General features: G+C 38.5%; 1 protein-coding gene across 1 annotated transcript in view; it reads right to left on the reverse strand.

The window, feature by feature from the left end:
• Positions 1–267: 267 nt before the first annotated feature.
• Hcrtr2 (hypocretin receptor 2) overlaps positions 268–18,800 on the reverse strand; it is a 121,879-nt gene continuing 103,346 nt past the window's right edge. The window contains exons 5-8 of the mRNA XM_008846124.1: positions 8,500–8,720; positions 5,394–5,515; positions 3,009–3,234; positions 268–479 (exon numbers count right to left, since the gene is read on the reverse strand). Coding sequence (XP_008844346.1) covers positions 425–479; positions 3,009–3,234; positions 5,394–5,515; positions 8,500–8,720 — 624 coding nt within the window. The 3' untranslated portion in view covers positions 268–424. The remainder of the gene's footprint in view (positions 480–3,008; positions 3,235–5,393; positions 5,516–8,499; positions 8,721–18,800) is intronic.

Raw genomic sequence — 18,800 nt, forward strand, 5'->3', positions numbered from 1 at the left:
CCCATAACATTGGTATAGCTTAGAGCCCCTATTTTATTTTTTGACCATTTCTCCTATGAAGGTCATCGTACCACATACAAATCTCTCGAAGGCTTCCTGGAGCCTCATGCTGAGAGATATACACATGGTTCGGAATTCCACACCAGAGCTTCCTTCATGTACTAGTTTCATTTATCAGCCTTCAGCCAGGTAATAATTATTCTTAGGAATAAACTGCTTCTATAAAACTGAAACTTTAATACATAAAGTTAAGGATTTGGAAGTTTTAATTAAAACTCAAGTTATCTAGTCACTTATAAAGCACTCAAGTGCCTTAAAATCTGTCTTTCACATAGTACTTAGAACACAGTGGCAATTACTTTATAAACCATTATCTCTTTGAGATGACATGGGTGAGATTCCAATGGACACTCAGCCTCTTCTCTCAGACCTCCAGCCAAGTTGACAGTAGTGAAGATGGTGCTCCCTGTTGTAGATACCTGTGCAGCAAAAGACTTTATTTCACACGGGCTAATAAGCTGATGCCAGAAGACATCGTTTACACCAGTGGTTCTCAAATCCTAAGGTGCTTGATAAACACCTGTAGGATTTGTAAGCCTGTGAATTCCAGGGTACCATTCCTGGGGTTTCTGGTTTAGTAGCTTTGGGATAGTTGGAAAATACTGTGAAATACCCGTGCTGATGGTTCAGGGACCATCCTGAGAATCACTGACTTAGAGCAAAGGGGATTCTTACTTTTGATCTGTCACAGAAAAAAAAATCTCTCTCTCTCTCTCTTTCTCCTTTCCACTTCTCCATCTTTCCCCTCTCAAGCCTTCTCTTCTCTTTTAAGTAATAAGAACTAGGCATCTCAGGATTTAAAATCACCTCATAGATTTCAGTTAATAATGAAGCTCAACTATACTGGATAAAATTAAATCATCCTTATTGAGCTACTTGATTATTAAGGCATATTACCAAGAATATTTGAAGTTATTTTCAAACTAATTAAAATGCCAACTCTCTGCATAATATGAGCATTAAGGCTCTCCTCTCATGTAGTACACACCACGCATATAACTCTCAGACAGGTAAAAGGAGAAACTGAAAGTGATCGTGATTGCCTTCACAGATCCAGAGCTGATATTCACTACAATTCTGATAAACCTCATATAAAAGGGTAGTTCTATAGAGTACTAAAAGGCACAAGATAACAAAATTCTAAATTATTTATTTATTTATTATTTTTTAGTCAGGGTTTTACTATGTAGCACAGACAAGGCTAGCCTCAACCCACCTGCCTCTGACTCCAAATGCTGGGATATAAAGGCATGAGCCACTATGAGTGATGAAAATCCTAAATTCTTGTAAAGAAATTAGTTTGTTTATATTATATTATAGAAAAATTGTTTATATTACTTTTCTCTGAGAATAGAGTTCGGAAAGAAAGCAAAATGATAAAATAACCTTTTTCTAATAAAACCTTTCTTAAATATTGTGTTCAGGACAGGTGTGGTGTCACACACCTTTAATCCCAGCACTCAGGAAGCAGAGGCAGGCGGATCTTTGTGAGATAGAGCCCAGCCTGGTCTACATGGCAAGTTCCAGTGTAGTTGGGGCTACAGAGAGACCCTGTCTCAAAAAAAAAAATATGTTCAAATCCTATTTCTGCACAATCAGAGCATGTTGTCACTTCACTATGAGATGAAAAACAGTTTATGAACATTTTAATTTAATTTTAAAGTGAATACTTGCATCAAAAGAATTTTACAGAGGAACAATTTGAAGCAATTGATGCTTTCAATAGCACTCTTCAGTCTTACGTGCAAAGTATCATTGCCACCTTCCACTTGTGCTTCAGTTGCTAGAAAGTCCCTCTAGTCTCCTAATCTCCAGGAGCTCAGCTGGGTACAGGTGGGATTACTAACACAGGGAAGCAATGTCTTTAAGTGGGGGAAGCTGTGAGGATGGTATGCTTGCTGTGTGGAAGGACCACTGTTTGGGGCTGTGTAACAGCTGGGAAGTCTCAACCTGTCACCCTCTCTAGACTCTAGCAATTTCTGTTGTTTGGTTTTTGTTTTTGCTGGTTTTTCAGTGCTAGGCACTGACCTCTGTACTATGAGCTACTGGGGAAGCGCTCGCCATTCATCAAACCACACTAAACCTGGACTATAGAGCTTTTGAAGTCCTGTGCACGACCACCTGGTCTCACTTTCTGTCACCTAGCACACTGTCACATGCAGAATCTAGCAAGGCTGACTTATTGTTGCTACTTACAATAATCTGATTTTATCTAAGTGCTAAATCTTTCCTTAGAAATGAAAGCTATTATGTATTAGTTGTTCTACAAAATTTTTACTTTGATAGTCTGTATTGCACACACAAAAAAGTGTTAGAGATGGTAAAAATATAAAGTTGTATACATTTAGTAAATGAGAGATAAAGGTTGTGGAAAATAAAGTTTAATAATATATAGCTCATGTGATTTGGGAAGATAGCTTCTGAATATATACAAATAATACATTATTCTATGTAAAAATATTCTTCCAGGTATCACATTGTAATGATAGTCTTTGTGATTGAAAAAAAATACTGTCATTTAACATATGTTTGTTGTTAAATGAGAGTAACTGTTACTTTTTTTAATCTGCCAAAGAAAAATACTGGATAATTTTTGATGATTTTTAGCAACCGGTTTGAATTATGAGTTTAAGGTAACAAGGGGTTAGAAAAGAATTAGAAGCGTACAAGCACCTAATTGACATAGACTTCAGTACAAGAACTAAGAGTGAAATAGTCCGAAATAAGTTCAGGAAAAAGTGAAACTTCTAATGTGTTTAAGTCAAAGGTTCAGAAATCATTTCAAATTTACCTCTTTTTTTTTATTTCCAAAGAATAAACAATTTAAAAAATGAATTGACAAATAATTTTAGGTTCATATCACTTGAATAATAAAAGTTCTGTTTACAGAGATTATATAAAAACACAGTTTGAGTCAGGTATCCTTGTCATATGAATAAATATTCTACCAGTTTTGAAGTGGTCCTGCCCCATTGGCTGCTGGGAGTGTGCTTATGCTGGTGAGCACGACTTGCTCAGAAAGCTTTGATATGTTATCAAAATTGCTGATCTGCGTGGTCAGGGATTTCCTACTCTCTGTGCTGGTCCTTCCCCTGGCCAGCTGGTCTCCTTGCCGGTTCTGAACTCCAAGACAACAACAAGAAAAGGCAGCTTTAAATTCTTCCCGAAATTTTCCTGGCAAACCAGAGACAATGAAAGGAAAACGAATTAGGTGTAAACAGCTTAACACAACACTATGGTAAACTGTGTGGCTCTCCTGAGCCAAACTAACAGTGAGGTGCAATAATTTGCATCAACAGAGGAAATCGAAAAAGGAAATTAATGAGGTATTTTCAAACATAATATTTGTCATTTGTTTCCTTTCTTTAAATCAAACCCCTTGTGTTTGTGAATGTAGTTAACACTTAAAGGTTTTTAGGAAAATCTTGCAGAGAAATACCTGTTTCACAAGCAATGGAATCTGCATTATTTGCAGCCAAAAGTATACAGAGATACACTGTTGTAAACAAATGACTGCTATTATAGCTCAACAGAACTAGAAAAATGCATTGACCTATTTATGAAAATTCCCCCTTTCATAATCCTTGTGCGGCAAAAAAAAAAAAAAAAAAAAAGGAAATACTTCTTTAAAGAACTGATAGGGTTTTAGGCAGTTATGAGGATGAAATGCTTACTTTACTTGTACCAGGGTGAAGGCAGGGTTCAAGGCCATTTTTCTCTCTGTGCCTCAGTTACCCCACTGGGCTGTTGAGGGACTAAATGAGATAAATGTTCAAAGGCCTATGACAATAGCAGGCACACACAAAGTGAGTGTTTGCCTCCCCTCACTCATCCAGAACTAAGCAGGACTCTGGTTTGGTCTGTTCTGCTTCAAAACCTCATCCTACTGCCTCAAGTCAGGCCTCACTTAATGCAAAGCTCAGAGCTCTGGTCAGTGCATGGTGTTTAAGTGACAAAAAGCTTTTCAGAAAGGAAATTACCTTGTTTTAATAGTTAAAAAATATTTTAGCAATAATTTTCATTTTATGTGTATGAATGTATTGCTTCATGTGTGTAAGTGCACCTGTGTCATGCAATGCATATGGAGGTCAGAAGAGGGCATTGGATCCCCTGGAACTGAAGTTACAGACAGTTGTTTGCCACCATGTAGCTGCTAGGAATTGAACCCATGTCTTCTGCAAGAGCAGTCAGTGCTCTTAACCTCTAAGCCATCTCTCTAGCCCAAAGTTTTAAGATTTTTTTAAATGCCTTGTGATATTTTGGTGCATTGTTTTCAATGTTTAAGTGGGTAAAAACATTCAAAATCCCTTTTTCTAACTTTTTGAGATATGTAGTAGATCATTGTTATTTGCAGTTATCCTTCTACAACTTGTTGTTTCTTTCTAATGCAGTTAGAACAGCTTCATACTAGGAGAGTCAGGCAAATAAATGGTCTTTGGTTTAAAAAGCTATGTAACCAGGAAGCCAAAGATAAAATTGGAAGATGTACATAGCTTCTTATATATACAATAATTGTTTTCTTGTAAATAAATCACCATATTTTTGGAAATGGAAATAAAGAATGAATAGTCAACCAGTTGGAAGACAAGGCAAAAATGCAAAGATGTACCTAATCAAAACACAATTCTGTGTTTTGGCCACTGGTAGGATGTTCATACTGCAGTAGATGGCCCTATATCCATGCACTTATGGGCAGTTCTAACCAGGTTTACTGAGTTACTTTTTAAAAAGACATAAGGTTGAGGGGGGGGTTGTTGGGAATAATTGGAGAAGAGAAGTGGGGGTAGAGATGTTCCTTGTGCATATGTGTATATATACTGGACATACAGAGCTGCATTTAATTAGTATATGTGTATTATGTAGCTTACATGTTATTTTTGAAGTACTTTCTGTGGTCAGTGATAATTCTTCAGATAAGAGTGTTACCTACCAAAACTGTAAATATAAAGAATATCTAAAAGTGGATTGATTCCAATTCAATCTCAATTATACTACAAATTTTGGCAAAGAAATAAGAACAGCAGCAGCAACAAAAAAAAATTGATAAAGGTATTTCATGTTTGTCAATCATAAGTTTCAAGATTCTCAAAATTTTCAATTTTCTTTATCAATTATTCTAAGTTTTCCAAGAAAAAATATTAGATCATTTCCCTTTATGAGTTAGGTGGTATGTATTCCCTTTCAAAAAAGAAACTCAAGAGAAATTCAACAAGGGATAATTATATTTCAAATCTCAGATGAACTCTTTGTCTATTTAAAGATGCTCTAAATCTTATGGTCAGGATGTCACAACCTTGGGTAGAGGTTTAAAGAAGAAACAGCTGAAAACTTACCACTAAGAAAATTATAAATGATTGGGTTTGCAGCACTGTTAGCATATACAAGCCAATGGGAAAATGTGAACCAAGCATATACAGCCTCTCTGTCTTCTGTGTGGGCAAACATCCCAAATACTCTGTAGGAAAAAAGCAAAAACAACAAACTCAGAAGGATTCTGAAATGATTAAATTCAAAGGTAAGCAAAGCCCCTCATAAAAATGACCTGACCTGGTCCTCTGCTACATGCATTGATCACTGATTGGTTTATGACAACAGAGTCTCCTTAGAACAGTTTCAAGAAGGAGCCAAACCTCTAGGGTACAAGCAGTGAATTCAGAGCCAAATCAGGTCAGAGAAAGAGGCTCTGTGTCTTGTAAACAAATGTTGATGCTTGTCAAGGATACAGAAGTTGAATTTTCCTTCTGTCCTTTTGTTTCTAAATGTGACTGAATAACTTTATGCTGGCTTTGGCTTTTTACCATGTTTTATTTAGCACTTGGAAATTGCACTTCTAAATGCCTCTCACTCTCTTTTATGCTCTGATCAATGCATTATAGTCCTTAATATATTATAATAACTATAATAATATACTAATACATAATATATTAATATATAATAATTATAATAATATAATGTGCCAAAAATTTTGCTTATGTAACTTGTGTATATGTAGGCAAATAATTGGTTTTCAGTGGAAAAAGTACTGATAATTCCTTATGATACATGAGTTTCAAAGTTTCACACTTTATACTAAAAAATATTTTAATAGTGTTTCTAATGGCCACATTTTAGCATTTTTACATTCATTGCTTTTGGGGGCGGGCATGGGGCATGGCACGTGTGTGAAGGTGAGAGGTTAACCAATAAGAATTGGTTCTCTCTTTTCAACAAGTGGGTCCCAGGAATGGGCCTCAGGTTCTCAGGCTTGGCAGTCTGTACCTTTACTCACTGAGCTACCTTTCTTTGGCATGGAGAGATGGCACAGTGGACAAAAGAACTTACTATGCAGACCTGATAACTGAGTTCAGATCCCAAGAACCCACATAAAAATCAAGATACATTAGAGCACATCAGGGAGGCAGATAGGAGAAACATTGAGAAGCTCAAGGGCCCGCTAGCTGGGAATTCTGCACAGCTGCAGAAACAAAAGAGACCCTGCCTCAGCAAGGCGGATGGTGAGAAGTGGCTCCTAAATGTTGTCCCCTGACTTTTACACTTGTGCAGTGGCATAGATATAGCTGTACACACACAAACACTCGTGGGCACAAAACCCAAACCAAACCCTGCATTCTTAGATATATCTCTTCTTTGTAGAATTTGGCAATTATATTCAACAACACACAGCGACTCAGTAAGTACCCAGAAAAGTGCAATGGGTTTCCTCTAGCAGGCTCCATCATTGATTATGTCATTTGTGTCTTGTGTTTTCAATGAGAAGGCATATGAATTTCTGGAATGGAATGGTGCTCTAGAGAGCAGTAGAATTTTGTAAAAACACAACACAGGGAGAAAAAATGCAAACAAATGGAACTTTCAATATGATACAACTTTCTAGTTCAAAATATCTGAAATATTGGCCAGACAAAAACACTTTGAGGAAGTTAGTTTTGATCAATCTGACAAATGTTTAAGTTTCAAGAAAAAGATTTTTATGTGTGTGAGCAATAAATAAAAACAAGTTTAATATGCAAGACTAAATTTAATGATAAATATTTTAAGAAAATGTATGCAATAAAAACAATTTTCAAAATTATTGAAAAACATTTGTGTGAGTGAGTGTGTGTGTGTGTGTGTGTGTGTGTGTGTGTGTACAAGCAGATTGCTTCAAAAAATTTTGGAAAAGGTTTAAAACTGCTCTTGAAATTTTTCCTTGAAAAGGGAGGAATTTAAGGTAGAAAAATTAGATAAATATTACGGACAAATGAGCATTTGGAACTAATTAGAGGAAAGGTACAAGGCCCTAGATACACGAAACTCCAAGGGGCAATGCACGAAGTGGTAAAGCCATCTTTAAGTACTGAAATTAGCCCACAAAGGAGTAGGAGTCTACACAGTTCTGTTCATGCTTAACATTTCTTAAGAACAGAAAACACAATCTAGTAAGAGACTTAATCTTTCTGTATGAAAGTCCTGTGAGCAAGAAAATGAGAGGAGCCTGAGCAGATGGAGGGCACATGACCTCACTGTCTTGTGAGGGAGCAGGCATTATCTCAAGGACTGGAAAAAGCCTGTACCTTCAAGGCTACAATGTTACCTTACAGAAGTTTATTTTCTACTTCTCCATTTAAAAAGCCTTTAAACAACCAAAAACAAGGGTAAATTCCAGGTTAAGTTTGAAGCCTAGAGTAATTAACAATCAACAGAATTGAGGTTGCCTTGTGACCAGGGTGTGTGCAATAGTTGTGGTATTTCCTAGTAAAGTTGAGGTGTGCCATGGCCTATGTATTTGCTTTGCTGGTTACTGGTCAATTGCTTGAAATCGAAAGTTTTTTCTACTGTGTAGCAAATTATGTCCTTTCCCTCACTAGATAAACATGCTGACTTGTATTAAAATTGATACTGAATTTGTTTCAGTTATTTAAAGAAATGTATGATTTGTTTTCTCTCTTCAACACAAAGTATTTGCTTGATTTTTTTTTTTTTGGCTTAGTGTCCAAAACAAATTACTCTTATATCTTATATCTTTTTATTATCTCTGTTTACTTTTAGGAAGGATTTTGGTATGATTGCCTATGTTTGGGATCAAAGTTGGAAAAGCCATTTATTTTGTCAAAAAGAACTTGAAGCTGTAAATGATTTTATTTTTATGTATTTACTCATTCAATTCAGTTCAATTTAATTCAATTTTCGTATTAGAATGTTTTCTCCATCTAAGGTTTACCAATCATCTTTAAGAGGTTAAGAAACATCTGTTTTATGTCTGCCATCCAACTGAGAATGTGCATGGACCAGAGTGTATCGCTTGAGCATGTAAAAAGGTTGTTTTCCTTAACTGTTGGTAACCACATGGTTTAGCCTGATGAAGTATCTAGGCAGGAAGGGGTTTTTCTGTTTAGAAAGAAACAAGGTCTTAATTTAAATGTCAAGCCACTTCATTTTCAAATAAATAGCAGGCTTTACCTCTTGAGTACATTGAGGATGCTGATTGGTAGATAGCAAATTGCAAAGACCAAAAGCACCACCATGAGCATCCTGGCTGTCTTCCTTCGGGCTCGAGTCTGCTTTATTTCAGCGGCCACTGCACTAATCCGGACCTTGCTCTGCTGTCCTGATCCTCGAGACTGGGAAACAGGCTGCGGCTGCTTCCATTTTCTCTGAACCACAGAAGAAGTGCCTGGGATCTGAAAAGAGAAGGGATCCTTTATTGGTACTTATAAAAGCTCCACATAGAAGATGTAATTAAAAGAAACGTTTAAGAACATGTCCTGGGTGGCAGAAATTTAAGGGTTTGAGTTCCTATTTCTCCAGAGTGTGCTCTAGGATGAATTTGTTCTTAGCATTTATTCAGTCAAACACCAAATAGGTATTTCGCAGGCAAAAGCTAAAAACACTTTTTTTGTCAAGGTCTAAACAGAACAATAAAAGAACATGTCTCTTTATAGAAAGGGAGGTAAAGGACAGAAAGAATGCTGTGAAAATGCCAACTGTGTAGTTTCCTTAGAAATTCTAGACTCAGCTGGCACCTAAATTTCAAGTGAAAGAAGATTGAGCTTGTAACAGGAAGTAATGAAATGACCTGAGTAGCTTTTGATGTATCCCTATTGCCATCTGCTGTTGCAATGAGACATAGCAAGTAGCTGTTTGGTTTATTACTATTATTAATTATTATTATTAGTTTTCTGCTTCATGTTTAGACAAAGCAAATTTTGTATGGAAGGAATAAAACAAACTATTCTTTGCCATTTTCTATTTGTATTTACAAAATTTCTTGAAATTAGTTTTGCCGTTTGTCCTTTTAAAATGTACATAAGCGCACTGAAAACCCTGTGGTCTTACATTAATTTTTCAAATATGAATTTGATTATAGACCTTGCACTTCTCTATTTCTTTTCAGTTACTTGATAGTAGCAGGAGACACTTTGCCAAATATAATATTTTCTTAACAACAATGTCATGAAGCTTGATAGGCTTTAGCATAACAATAAAATCCAACATGAGTAGTTTTTTAAAAAGATGTCCCAACAAACACACCCTGTGGACATCTTATCTCTGTTAAGATTATTCAGGTGTTACTTTCATCTTTGTGCTGCACACTGTACAGAGAAGTGTGTCCTGCGGTCTCTCAGAGTGAAAGTTAGATGGATCCTGTGTCTGTTTATGCTACAAGATCAAAGCCTGTTACATAAGCTTCAATTTTGGAATCCAATATTACTTTGATGTTCAAACAGATGAAATGATAGGAGGCTCTATTTGGCCATCTTCTTTCTTGAAGAAGTGATATAATATGTCCTGCAACAGAAAACATTTTATACATTCTTCTCTGTGCCTCCGGTCATATGGTAGGTCAACCCCTTCCACTGAGGCACAGCCATCTCAGTCTTCCAGTCCACTGGCTGGAGGGAGATGGGAGCTAAGAATCATTCATCTTCTGTGACCTTCTTTTTAAGTAGTTTTTTGGGGAAAAAATGTTGCAGGAAGCAACAATGGATGTTGGGGAGTCTGAGAAGAATTCTATCATGAAAGTGTCTAAGTGGTCTTAGAGTGTTTCCTAAAGGATACCTGAAAGATCACTTAAAATGTTGTGATTGTTTTTTTGAGTGTTCCTGAGGGAAGATCCAACATCGGATGAGTTCTGAGAGCATCAAAACATTCCTATAAAGAGAAGCTGCAACAGGGACCAGAGCTGTGGTCCCCACAATGAAAAGAAACATGTAGTGATGCCACTTCCAAATAATGGTATGAAGACAGAAGATGCTTAATTTTATGACTCGCTTTCATATTTCCATGGATATGCTGTACAGAGAAACCACCCTTCCCCAGGGAACTAACAGGAAGATAGGGATCAACTGAGCTTCAGGAACTGTGCATACCTGTGAGTCATCCTCAATGCATCCCTAAAAGCAAATTTCAAATCTCATTTTAGAGATCACACACTACATTATTTTGTTTAGATCCTCCCTATCTGCAGCGCCACTTATTACTCCCCACCAAATTTTATGTGTTCTCTATATAAACACCTATAGAATCAAATTTGTGCCCCCCAAATGTCCTTTGGTGTGTCTTCATTCACTGGAGCCCGACCAACTTACCAAGAGTCAAACCTTTAAGTAAGGCTAGCTCTCGAAGACTGACTCTCACCCTCCCAGCAGCCATTGGTTGCCAGTACTTCTTCAGGTTTCTGACCCAGTTCCCTATGTGTGGGATTCTTAGATCATAATTTTAATATGTGTGAAACCAGCATTGTTACAGAGATCTGGGTGAAGTGGTTTCCTTTTGCAAGTTTACACATAAGAGAGCAATAAATGTTTGTGTATGTACATGTGTATGTGTGCACATGCATGTAGACGCCAGAGGAAAACCTCAGCTGGCATTCTTCAGTCACCACCCACCTTGCTTTTTCAAACAGGCTCTCATTGGCCTGGAACTTACCAAGTGGGCCAGGCGGGCTGAAGGGTGAGCCTCGGGAATCTACCTCTCCAGCATTGGGATACAAGTCTGTGCTACCTACCATACCCAGCTCTATATGTAAATTCTGGGGATTAAAATCAGATTTTCATGCTTGCAAAGCAAGCAGTTTACTGATGGAGCGATTACCCCAGCCCACAAATTATTGAATACATACGTTGTTGCACAAAAGTAGCAACAATTATATAAAACAACCAGAGAAATGACCGATTTTGAGAGGTTGTCCTGGTGGGAAGATTTTCCCCTGTTAAGTCAGTGGACATTCCACAACTCCTAACTGTAATAAACAGACACACATGCACACCATGTTCATCATACTGTAAATGAACTCTGCCATTTTTTATGTGAAAACATGCCCTCAAAGAAATATGACCATAATTATGAGTTTGAAATATGTGATAAAATTTGCAACTAACTTTGTCTTAGAAATATTTGTGACTAAAATGAAGTAATCAGATTTTAGGACATAGAGAAATCGTCCTCAAACTGCCCTGGAAACTTGCCCTTGCTGGCTAGCCAGAGTCACTGTGCAGGGTACTGAGGAGGAACAGAGATCAACAGTCATACCCAGTGCTGGACTCTGCATATTATAATACTGATCTGAAAGATAAAATGTGCCCACTGGTGTAATAGTGGCATATCTGTCACAGGGTAACTAACTACTTTCTGATTGTATTTGAGGTTTGATCCATAGGAGCACATTTTATAGCTAGTACTATAATCCTAGCCAAGAGCCCATGACTAGGGAGGTCACAGGCCCTAGGGTAGAACCTGCTACTGTTATCTTGTAAATGGTTATGTTGTCAAATTGCCTTCTTCTAAATATTTATTTATATCCATAACCTGGGCTGCTCTCAACCTTGATCAGAGAAGCATCATTTTGTAATGTGTATCAATCAGCACAGAGACACATAATTGGTCAAAGTACTACGAATAAGAGACCAAGTTCTCAACTCTAAATGAGACATCTTTATCAACTGCCCCCACCCAAACCCCTGCCAAGGTTAATGGAACATTGTGGAAGAGGGAGTTAGAAAGATGTGAGAGCTGGAAGGTGGGGAGGAACGCTGTGGAATGCTGTCTTCTGGACATGATATGGTTATCGCACTCATGAACTACACCAGCTGTGGCTGCCTGAAAAAGATCCACGAAAAATTCCTGCATAGATGGGGCCAGTACTCTGAGGCTCTCCCTACTCCTTATGGAGGAGCTATTGGCAGAGGCTAGTTGCAGGGAGAAAGAGAATCATTATTTTTTGAGATTCTGGCCAGTGGTAGGTTTCCCATTCTTCAGTGGATGGCCCTACATCCATGCGTATATGGGAAGCACTAATTAGATATACTGGGTTATTGAAGAAGTAGGGTAATCAGAGGAAGGAGGAAGGAGGAAGGAGGAGGAGGAAGATAGGGAGGAGGAGGAGGACAAGGAGGAAGGAGGAGGGGGAAGGAGAAAAGGGAAGAGGATGAGGAGAAAGGTGGAAGGAGGAAGGAGAAGAAGGAAGAGGGAGGGGGAGAGAAAGAAGAAGAGGAGGGAAAGGAGGAGGAAGAAGAGGAAGGTGAGGAAGCAGAGGAGGAGGAGAACAAGAAGAAAGCATGAAGTTGGGAGGGAACATGTTGCTGGGGGAAGTGGATGTATCTACGTACATAAAATTTTGAAATAATAAAAAATATAATTAAGAAAAAAGAAGTAATGAGAAAAGGAAAAACATGCTACAGATATTAAGAGGGAAATAAGAAAATATTATGAATGTGCACTGTTTGCCAACTTACAGAAATGAACAAGTCACTATGAAAACCATGATTTCCAAAGCTGGAGCTGCGGAGACACTCAGTGTGTAAAGCACTTTTGATTCAAGTGTGAGGACCATATGACCCATGTGGGTCTTTCCCTCCCCTCAGGGGTCGTTGGCCACTGATCCACGAGGACAAAGGGAGCAGAAGCGAAGAACCGGTTCAGACTTTCTAGGGAGTCAGATTCAGTGATACAGCTCCGTTTATTCAGTGGGAGTCAGGGAAAATATAGTGTGGAGGCAGCAGCCAAAGCTTCAGCTGATAGGTCTTCAAAGTATGCTTTATTTACATGTGGTGGGGGATCCTATCATCTGGCTATAGGGCAATGCCTAATTATCATATGGAAAAAACCTGGGGGCAGTTTTATTGCAGGTCACTATGCCAAAGGTCATGTTCCAAATAAGGCCAGGCACCTGTGCTTGGAGGCACTTTCCAGATAAGGTCAGGCGGAAAGCAGGGAGAGGGCCCCCACTGAGAAAGGGAGTCCTTCCATATAGCACTGAGCCCCTTAGAGCTATCTGGACATGGTGGACTGCAATCTTAGCAGCAGGGTCCCCCAACAGACCCACAGGAAACCAGGGGCAGTAGTGCTCTTGTCTGCAATCTGAGCACTCCGAAGGTGAGATGGGCGACAGAGGTAGGGGAAACCACAGAGGCCTTTTGGCCAGCTATCCTAGTGTCTGCGGCTTAGGTAACAAACCTTGTCTCAAACAAAGAAGCAGGTGAGGAGCTAGTACTCTGTTCACACACATGCTGTGACATGTGTGCAACCTGCCCCCAGACTTTAAAACATTGCTCAAACTAAAACTACAAGGTATTTACAAAAACTTGACAACAGAAAAGATGCAAATCAAGTCAGATTCATTATAAATTCTACAAAGAACACACACACATTTATTCATGCTAATCAAAGAAATGACAAAAATGAAAACTGACAAAAATATCCTTAAAGTGTATTATCAAGTTAGAGCCAGAAATATATAAATAGTAAAAGACAGTTTGCTGAATCAGGATTTTCCCATCAAGGTAGTTTTACATTAGCATTCAAAAGACAGTTAATAAAATGCATTATAATGATAGCATAAACAACAAAATATAATCATTTAAAGAAATAAAGGAGGATGTCGAGCTGATGAAGGGGAAGGGCACACAGACCCTGGAAGGGGCCAGTGCCCACCCAGGGTAGGGTACTCAGGCACATAAAGTTCTACAACAGGCCTGGGAGATTGCAGACTTGGTGATCGGGCCACAGCTGACCCAGGTTAGGATATTCAGATCATACCAGATGGAGACAGAGGAGAGAACCAGCTAGGGGTGTGACCCTTGGACAGTGACTGTTTACACAGACATTAGTAGATGCTCCAAAGACTAAGAACAGAACCAGCATTTCTCAGTATCAGTCTCTCAGAAGAAAAGAGCATTGCATCCCTCCTCCAGCCCAGTCCTCTCCTGAACAATGCACACACCTATGCTGAAAAAAAAAAAAAAAAAATGTGATGTGAACAAAAGAAAAAAAAAAAGAAAAACTCAACTGAAAACTACTACGGATGGTCAAGTTCCAGGCAGAAACAATAATAGCACGAAAATCAAGACAACAGGTCTGTACTAATCCCATAGTAACGGCTCACAATGATAACAGCCTGCACATAGTAACGGCTCACAATGACAACAGCCTGCACATAGTAATGGCTCACAATGATAACAGCCTGGAAAACTTCCAGATGGAGAATTCAGAAGAATGATTATGCTGGGCAAGATGGCACATGTCTTTAATCCCAACACTCTGGTGGCAGAGGCAGGCAGATTGAATTTGAGGTCAGCCAGGGCTACGTAGTGAAACTCTGTCTCAATTAATTAATTAACTAAATAATTAATTAATTAAAAAATAAATAAATGAGCAAACATTATAGCTATATGCAAACAACTGAAGGAAGGTATGACTATACTCCAAGAGAACAAAAATGAAGACCTGAATGAAATAAGGCAGTCAAATCACTAATAAATAAATAGTAATAGTAAGTCATAAATAAATTAAATAAATATAAATAAATAAAAGACACACAGAGTGCCTCCATTGAAATGACTGCTTTAAAAAAACCTAAGGAATTTACAAAAATCTTCCAGCAGTAATAAGTGTATTTAGAAAGACACAGAACACAAAATCACTAAGTAAATATCAACTGTATTTCTATGTACTCATAATACAAGTGAATAGATACACGCAATTGTATTTATCCCAGAGGAAATTCATACTTTCAATATCATTAATCTAAATAGTGTTGTGAAGGATATCCCCTAAAATGATATGTGATTATGAAGATACCAGGGATCACATAACAGCTGGAAAGGGAGGAAAACCACTGGAAGCAAACAGAAGGAGAAAGGCATATGGGAAGCGTGGGTTAGCAGAGCATGAAGAGCACAGCGTGAGCTCTGCTGCTTGGTGCTGCTAGGTGATAAAGCACAAAGCTTTAGGAATGTATTCTTTGTTAGTCATTATTGGTTTCAGTGAGATCTATTTTACTGTAGTGATATGACTTGAAACAAAATGATGTGGGCTAGTGAAACCGTACTAAATAAGGGACTAGAGGGATTGCTCCATGGTTAAGAGGACTGGCTGCTCTTGCAGAGGACCTGGATTTGATACCCAGCACCCACATGGTGGCTAACAACCATTTGTAACCTTGTAACTCCAGTTCTGATGCCCTCTTCTGACCTCTGCAGACACTGCATGACAAGTGTACTTGCATGGAGGCAATACATTTATACACATAAAGGAAAAATAATAAAATGTTTTTAAAAAGATGCTTAATAAGGAGAGGCAGAGAGTTGAGTGACAGCTGGATGGGGCAGAGAATTTGGTTGATGCTTTTGCTTGTCACTTACCAAGTATTTTCTCCAAAGTTCAGTTCTCAAATCTCTTTGCTGATCCCAGCCCTCAGCTAACTGTGCATCTCATCATACTAGAGGATGACAGACACTTGGCACACATTATTTCATCTTGTATGAAACAATAACCTTCACAAATTACTGTTTGGCCAGGAGAGTGGCGCTTTTCTGCTTTTCCTTATACTAAATTATGTTAAAAGATAATTGTAATCCAACATCCATGGACTTTTTCTCACTAAATACTATGATTTCTCGATACTTCTTATTCCTCTTGTCTTGGCATTGTTCTGTTAAGTTAAAATTCACGTGCTACTGCTCTACATTCTTTTTTCACATTTAGTTTTTTCTTTTTTTTAAAGACATGTAGTCCCATGGGTACATATACTCTCCATTTAGCTCCAGCGAGCCTGTAACTTGCTATGTAGATGAAGCTGGCTTCCAACTTGTGGAAATCCGACTGCCTCTACAAAAGCAGAGATTAAAAGTGTGTGCCACCATGCCCAGCTATATGTGTACTGGCCAAATAGGTCCAACTTCAGAGTATACAAAAACTCTGCATAAACTGCAACTGATACCCTAATACCGCAACACAGCTTTCAACCCATTTCCTGCTCCTTGTCAGTTCTGCTGTCTCTCAACATTCTGTTAATAGAACATGAACTTCTTTGTAGAAACTGATTTGCTTTCTCTGTGGTTTCCACAGAACAGGGATCTTTGCCCTTTGCATGCTTATGGGCCTTAAATCTTCAGTCACAAACAAACCACGGCTAGTCCCTATTACATACCTTCATTATATTAATAAATTATATCAATAGGTCACATTGTGAGTATATTTTTCATACTACAAATATCAGCAACATTTTCCAAAAGAAATTCCCCCATCATTTTTTAAAAAATGTAATTATGAGGCTTTTTTTTTTTTTTTTTTTACTTCCCTGGGCTGCACAGCCTCTGGGCATCCTGGTGCCAGCACCTTTCCAGGTCCCCAGGAACCCTCTGAGCCTGGTCCCACTCTCACCTTGCTTTGCTACCTGGGCTGCACAGCCTCCGGGCATCCTGGTGCCAGCACCTTTCCTGGGTAAGTCCAGCAGGCCCACTATACCTAGCCTTTTTCACCCTCCCAGGTCCCCCACTGCCTCTCTCCTCCTAGCCTGGGTACCATCCCATTTCTTGTCTTGGCACTCCAGATAACAGGGCTAACCTCTCAGCCCAAAGCCATCACTGCTTTCTGATCCTTTGCACCTGGACCAAACCAGCTCTGCCCTGCGGTCCCCAGGAGCCCTCTGGTCCTGGTCCTACACTCACCTCCCTTTGCTTCCTGGGCTGCACAGCCTTCAGCGTCCTGGTGCTAGGAACTTTCCTGGTCTCCAGGAGCCCTCTTCCTGCCTCCACCTCCCTTTGCATCCCTGGGTGACAAAGCCACTAGCTTCCTGAGAACAGCAACTTTCCTGGGCCCTGCTCCCAGGAGGGATCCAGACATCAGGAGAAAGCCTGAGAGCATCTGAGCCTCATCTCACTTGGGCCTCTGTGGGAACTCCTGAAGACAAAAGCAATTAAACCACTACAATATAAAATCAAAAGAGAGAATCTGAAGCCTAGACCAAGCAGCTTTTTATGACCAACAAGTAAACCACAAAGGCACATAAAGTTTACAAAAAGAAGCAGATCTAAACTCGAAAAAGGAGGTTTGAGTCTCACACAAGAATCAGAAGCTATGAAAGAAATTCACATGCCAAAGTCACAGAGAAGAAATAAAAACATGAAAAACCAAAATAGTATATCCCCACCAAGTACCAATAGTCCTCCAGAGGAGTACAATGGAGAGGCCTAGATATAATGCAGGACTTGGAACTAAAAAGAACAATTATAAACATGATAAAAGAATTCAGTGAATTTAAAGAACACACACACACACACACAAAAAGAAATCAAAGAACTGAAGGAAGATAGGGATAAACTTCTGAATGAATTCAGAAAAGACCTAGAAATATTGAAGAATACTCAGGATGAAATGAAGAAGGAAGTGAAACACTCAGTAAGCCAATTAGAAACTACAAGAGAAAGCCTCACCAATAGGATGAATGAAATGGAAAATGGAATGTCAAGACTGGTAGATAAAGTGGACAAATTTGACCACTCAAGCAAAGATTACGAAAAATTTAAGAAAACACAAGAATGGAATATGCAGGAATTGTGTGACACCATAAAAACCCAAACTTACAATGCATAGGCATACAGGAAGGAGATGAATCTCATGATAATGGTATAAAACAGATCTTCAACAGGACTATAGAAGACATTTTCCCAAAATTAAAGAAACACATGCCCATACAATTACAAGAAGCATATAGAACACCAAGTAGACAGGACCAGAAAAGAAACTGTTCATAGCACATTGTAGTAAAAACACTAAATGTTACAGAACAAAGAGACAATACTGAAAGCTGCAAAAGGAAGACAACAAGTCACATACAAAGGAAAACCCATCAGGATTACAGCTGACATTTCAGTGCAAACTATGAAAGCCAGAAGAGCCTGGACCAAAGTATTCCCAGTTCTAAATGACCACAGATGCCAACCCAGATTACTTTACCCAGGCAAAATGTCTAGTATAGTCGAAGGGGAAAGAAAAATCTTCCGTGACAAAAATGGGCGGAAAGAATTCATGCCAACAAAACTAGCACTTCAGAGAATTCCTGAAGCAATACAAAGAGCTGAAGAAAGGAACGACTATACAAAAGGGGTGATGGAAGGAAATTCACTGAAGATATAAATGTGGAAATGCACAGCTTTATCAAAAATGTGAACAGAAATAAAAAAGATAGAATTCAATATACATCTTTCATTAATAACTTTAAATATTAATGGACTGAACTACCCAGTCAAAAGATACAGGCTAGTTGAATGGATTAGGAAATAAAACCCATCTTTTTGTTGTCTGCAAGAAATTCATCTCACTTTCAAGGACAGACATTATCTTAAAGTGAAAGGATGGAAAAAAGTATATCAAGCAAATGGTGCTAAGATAAAATCAGGCATTGCAATTCTAATATCTGACAAAATAGACTTTAAACTAAAACTAATCAGAAGAGATAAAGAGGGCCACTTCATTCTGAT

This window comes from Nannospalax galili, unplaced genomic scaffold (genome assembly GCF_000622305.1).
Source record: "Nannospalax galili isolate Female #2095 unplaced genomic scaffold, S.galili_v1.0 scaffold522, whole genome shotgun sequence".
Lineage (NCBI taxonomy): Eukaryota > Metazoa > Chordata > Mammalia > Rodentia > Spalacidae > Nannospalax > Nannospalax galili.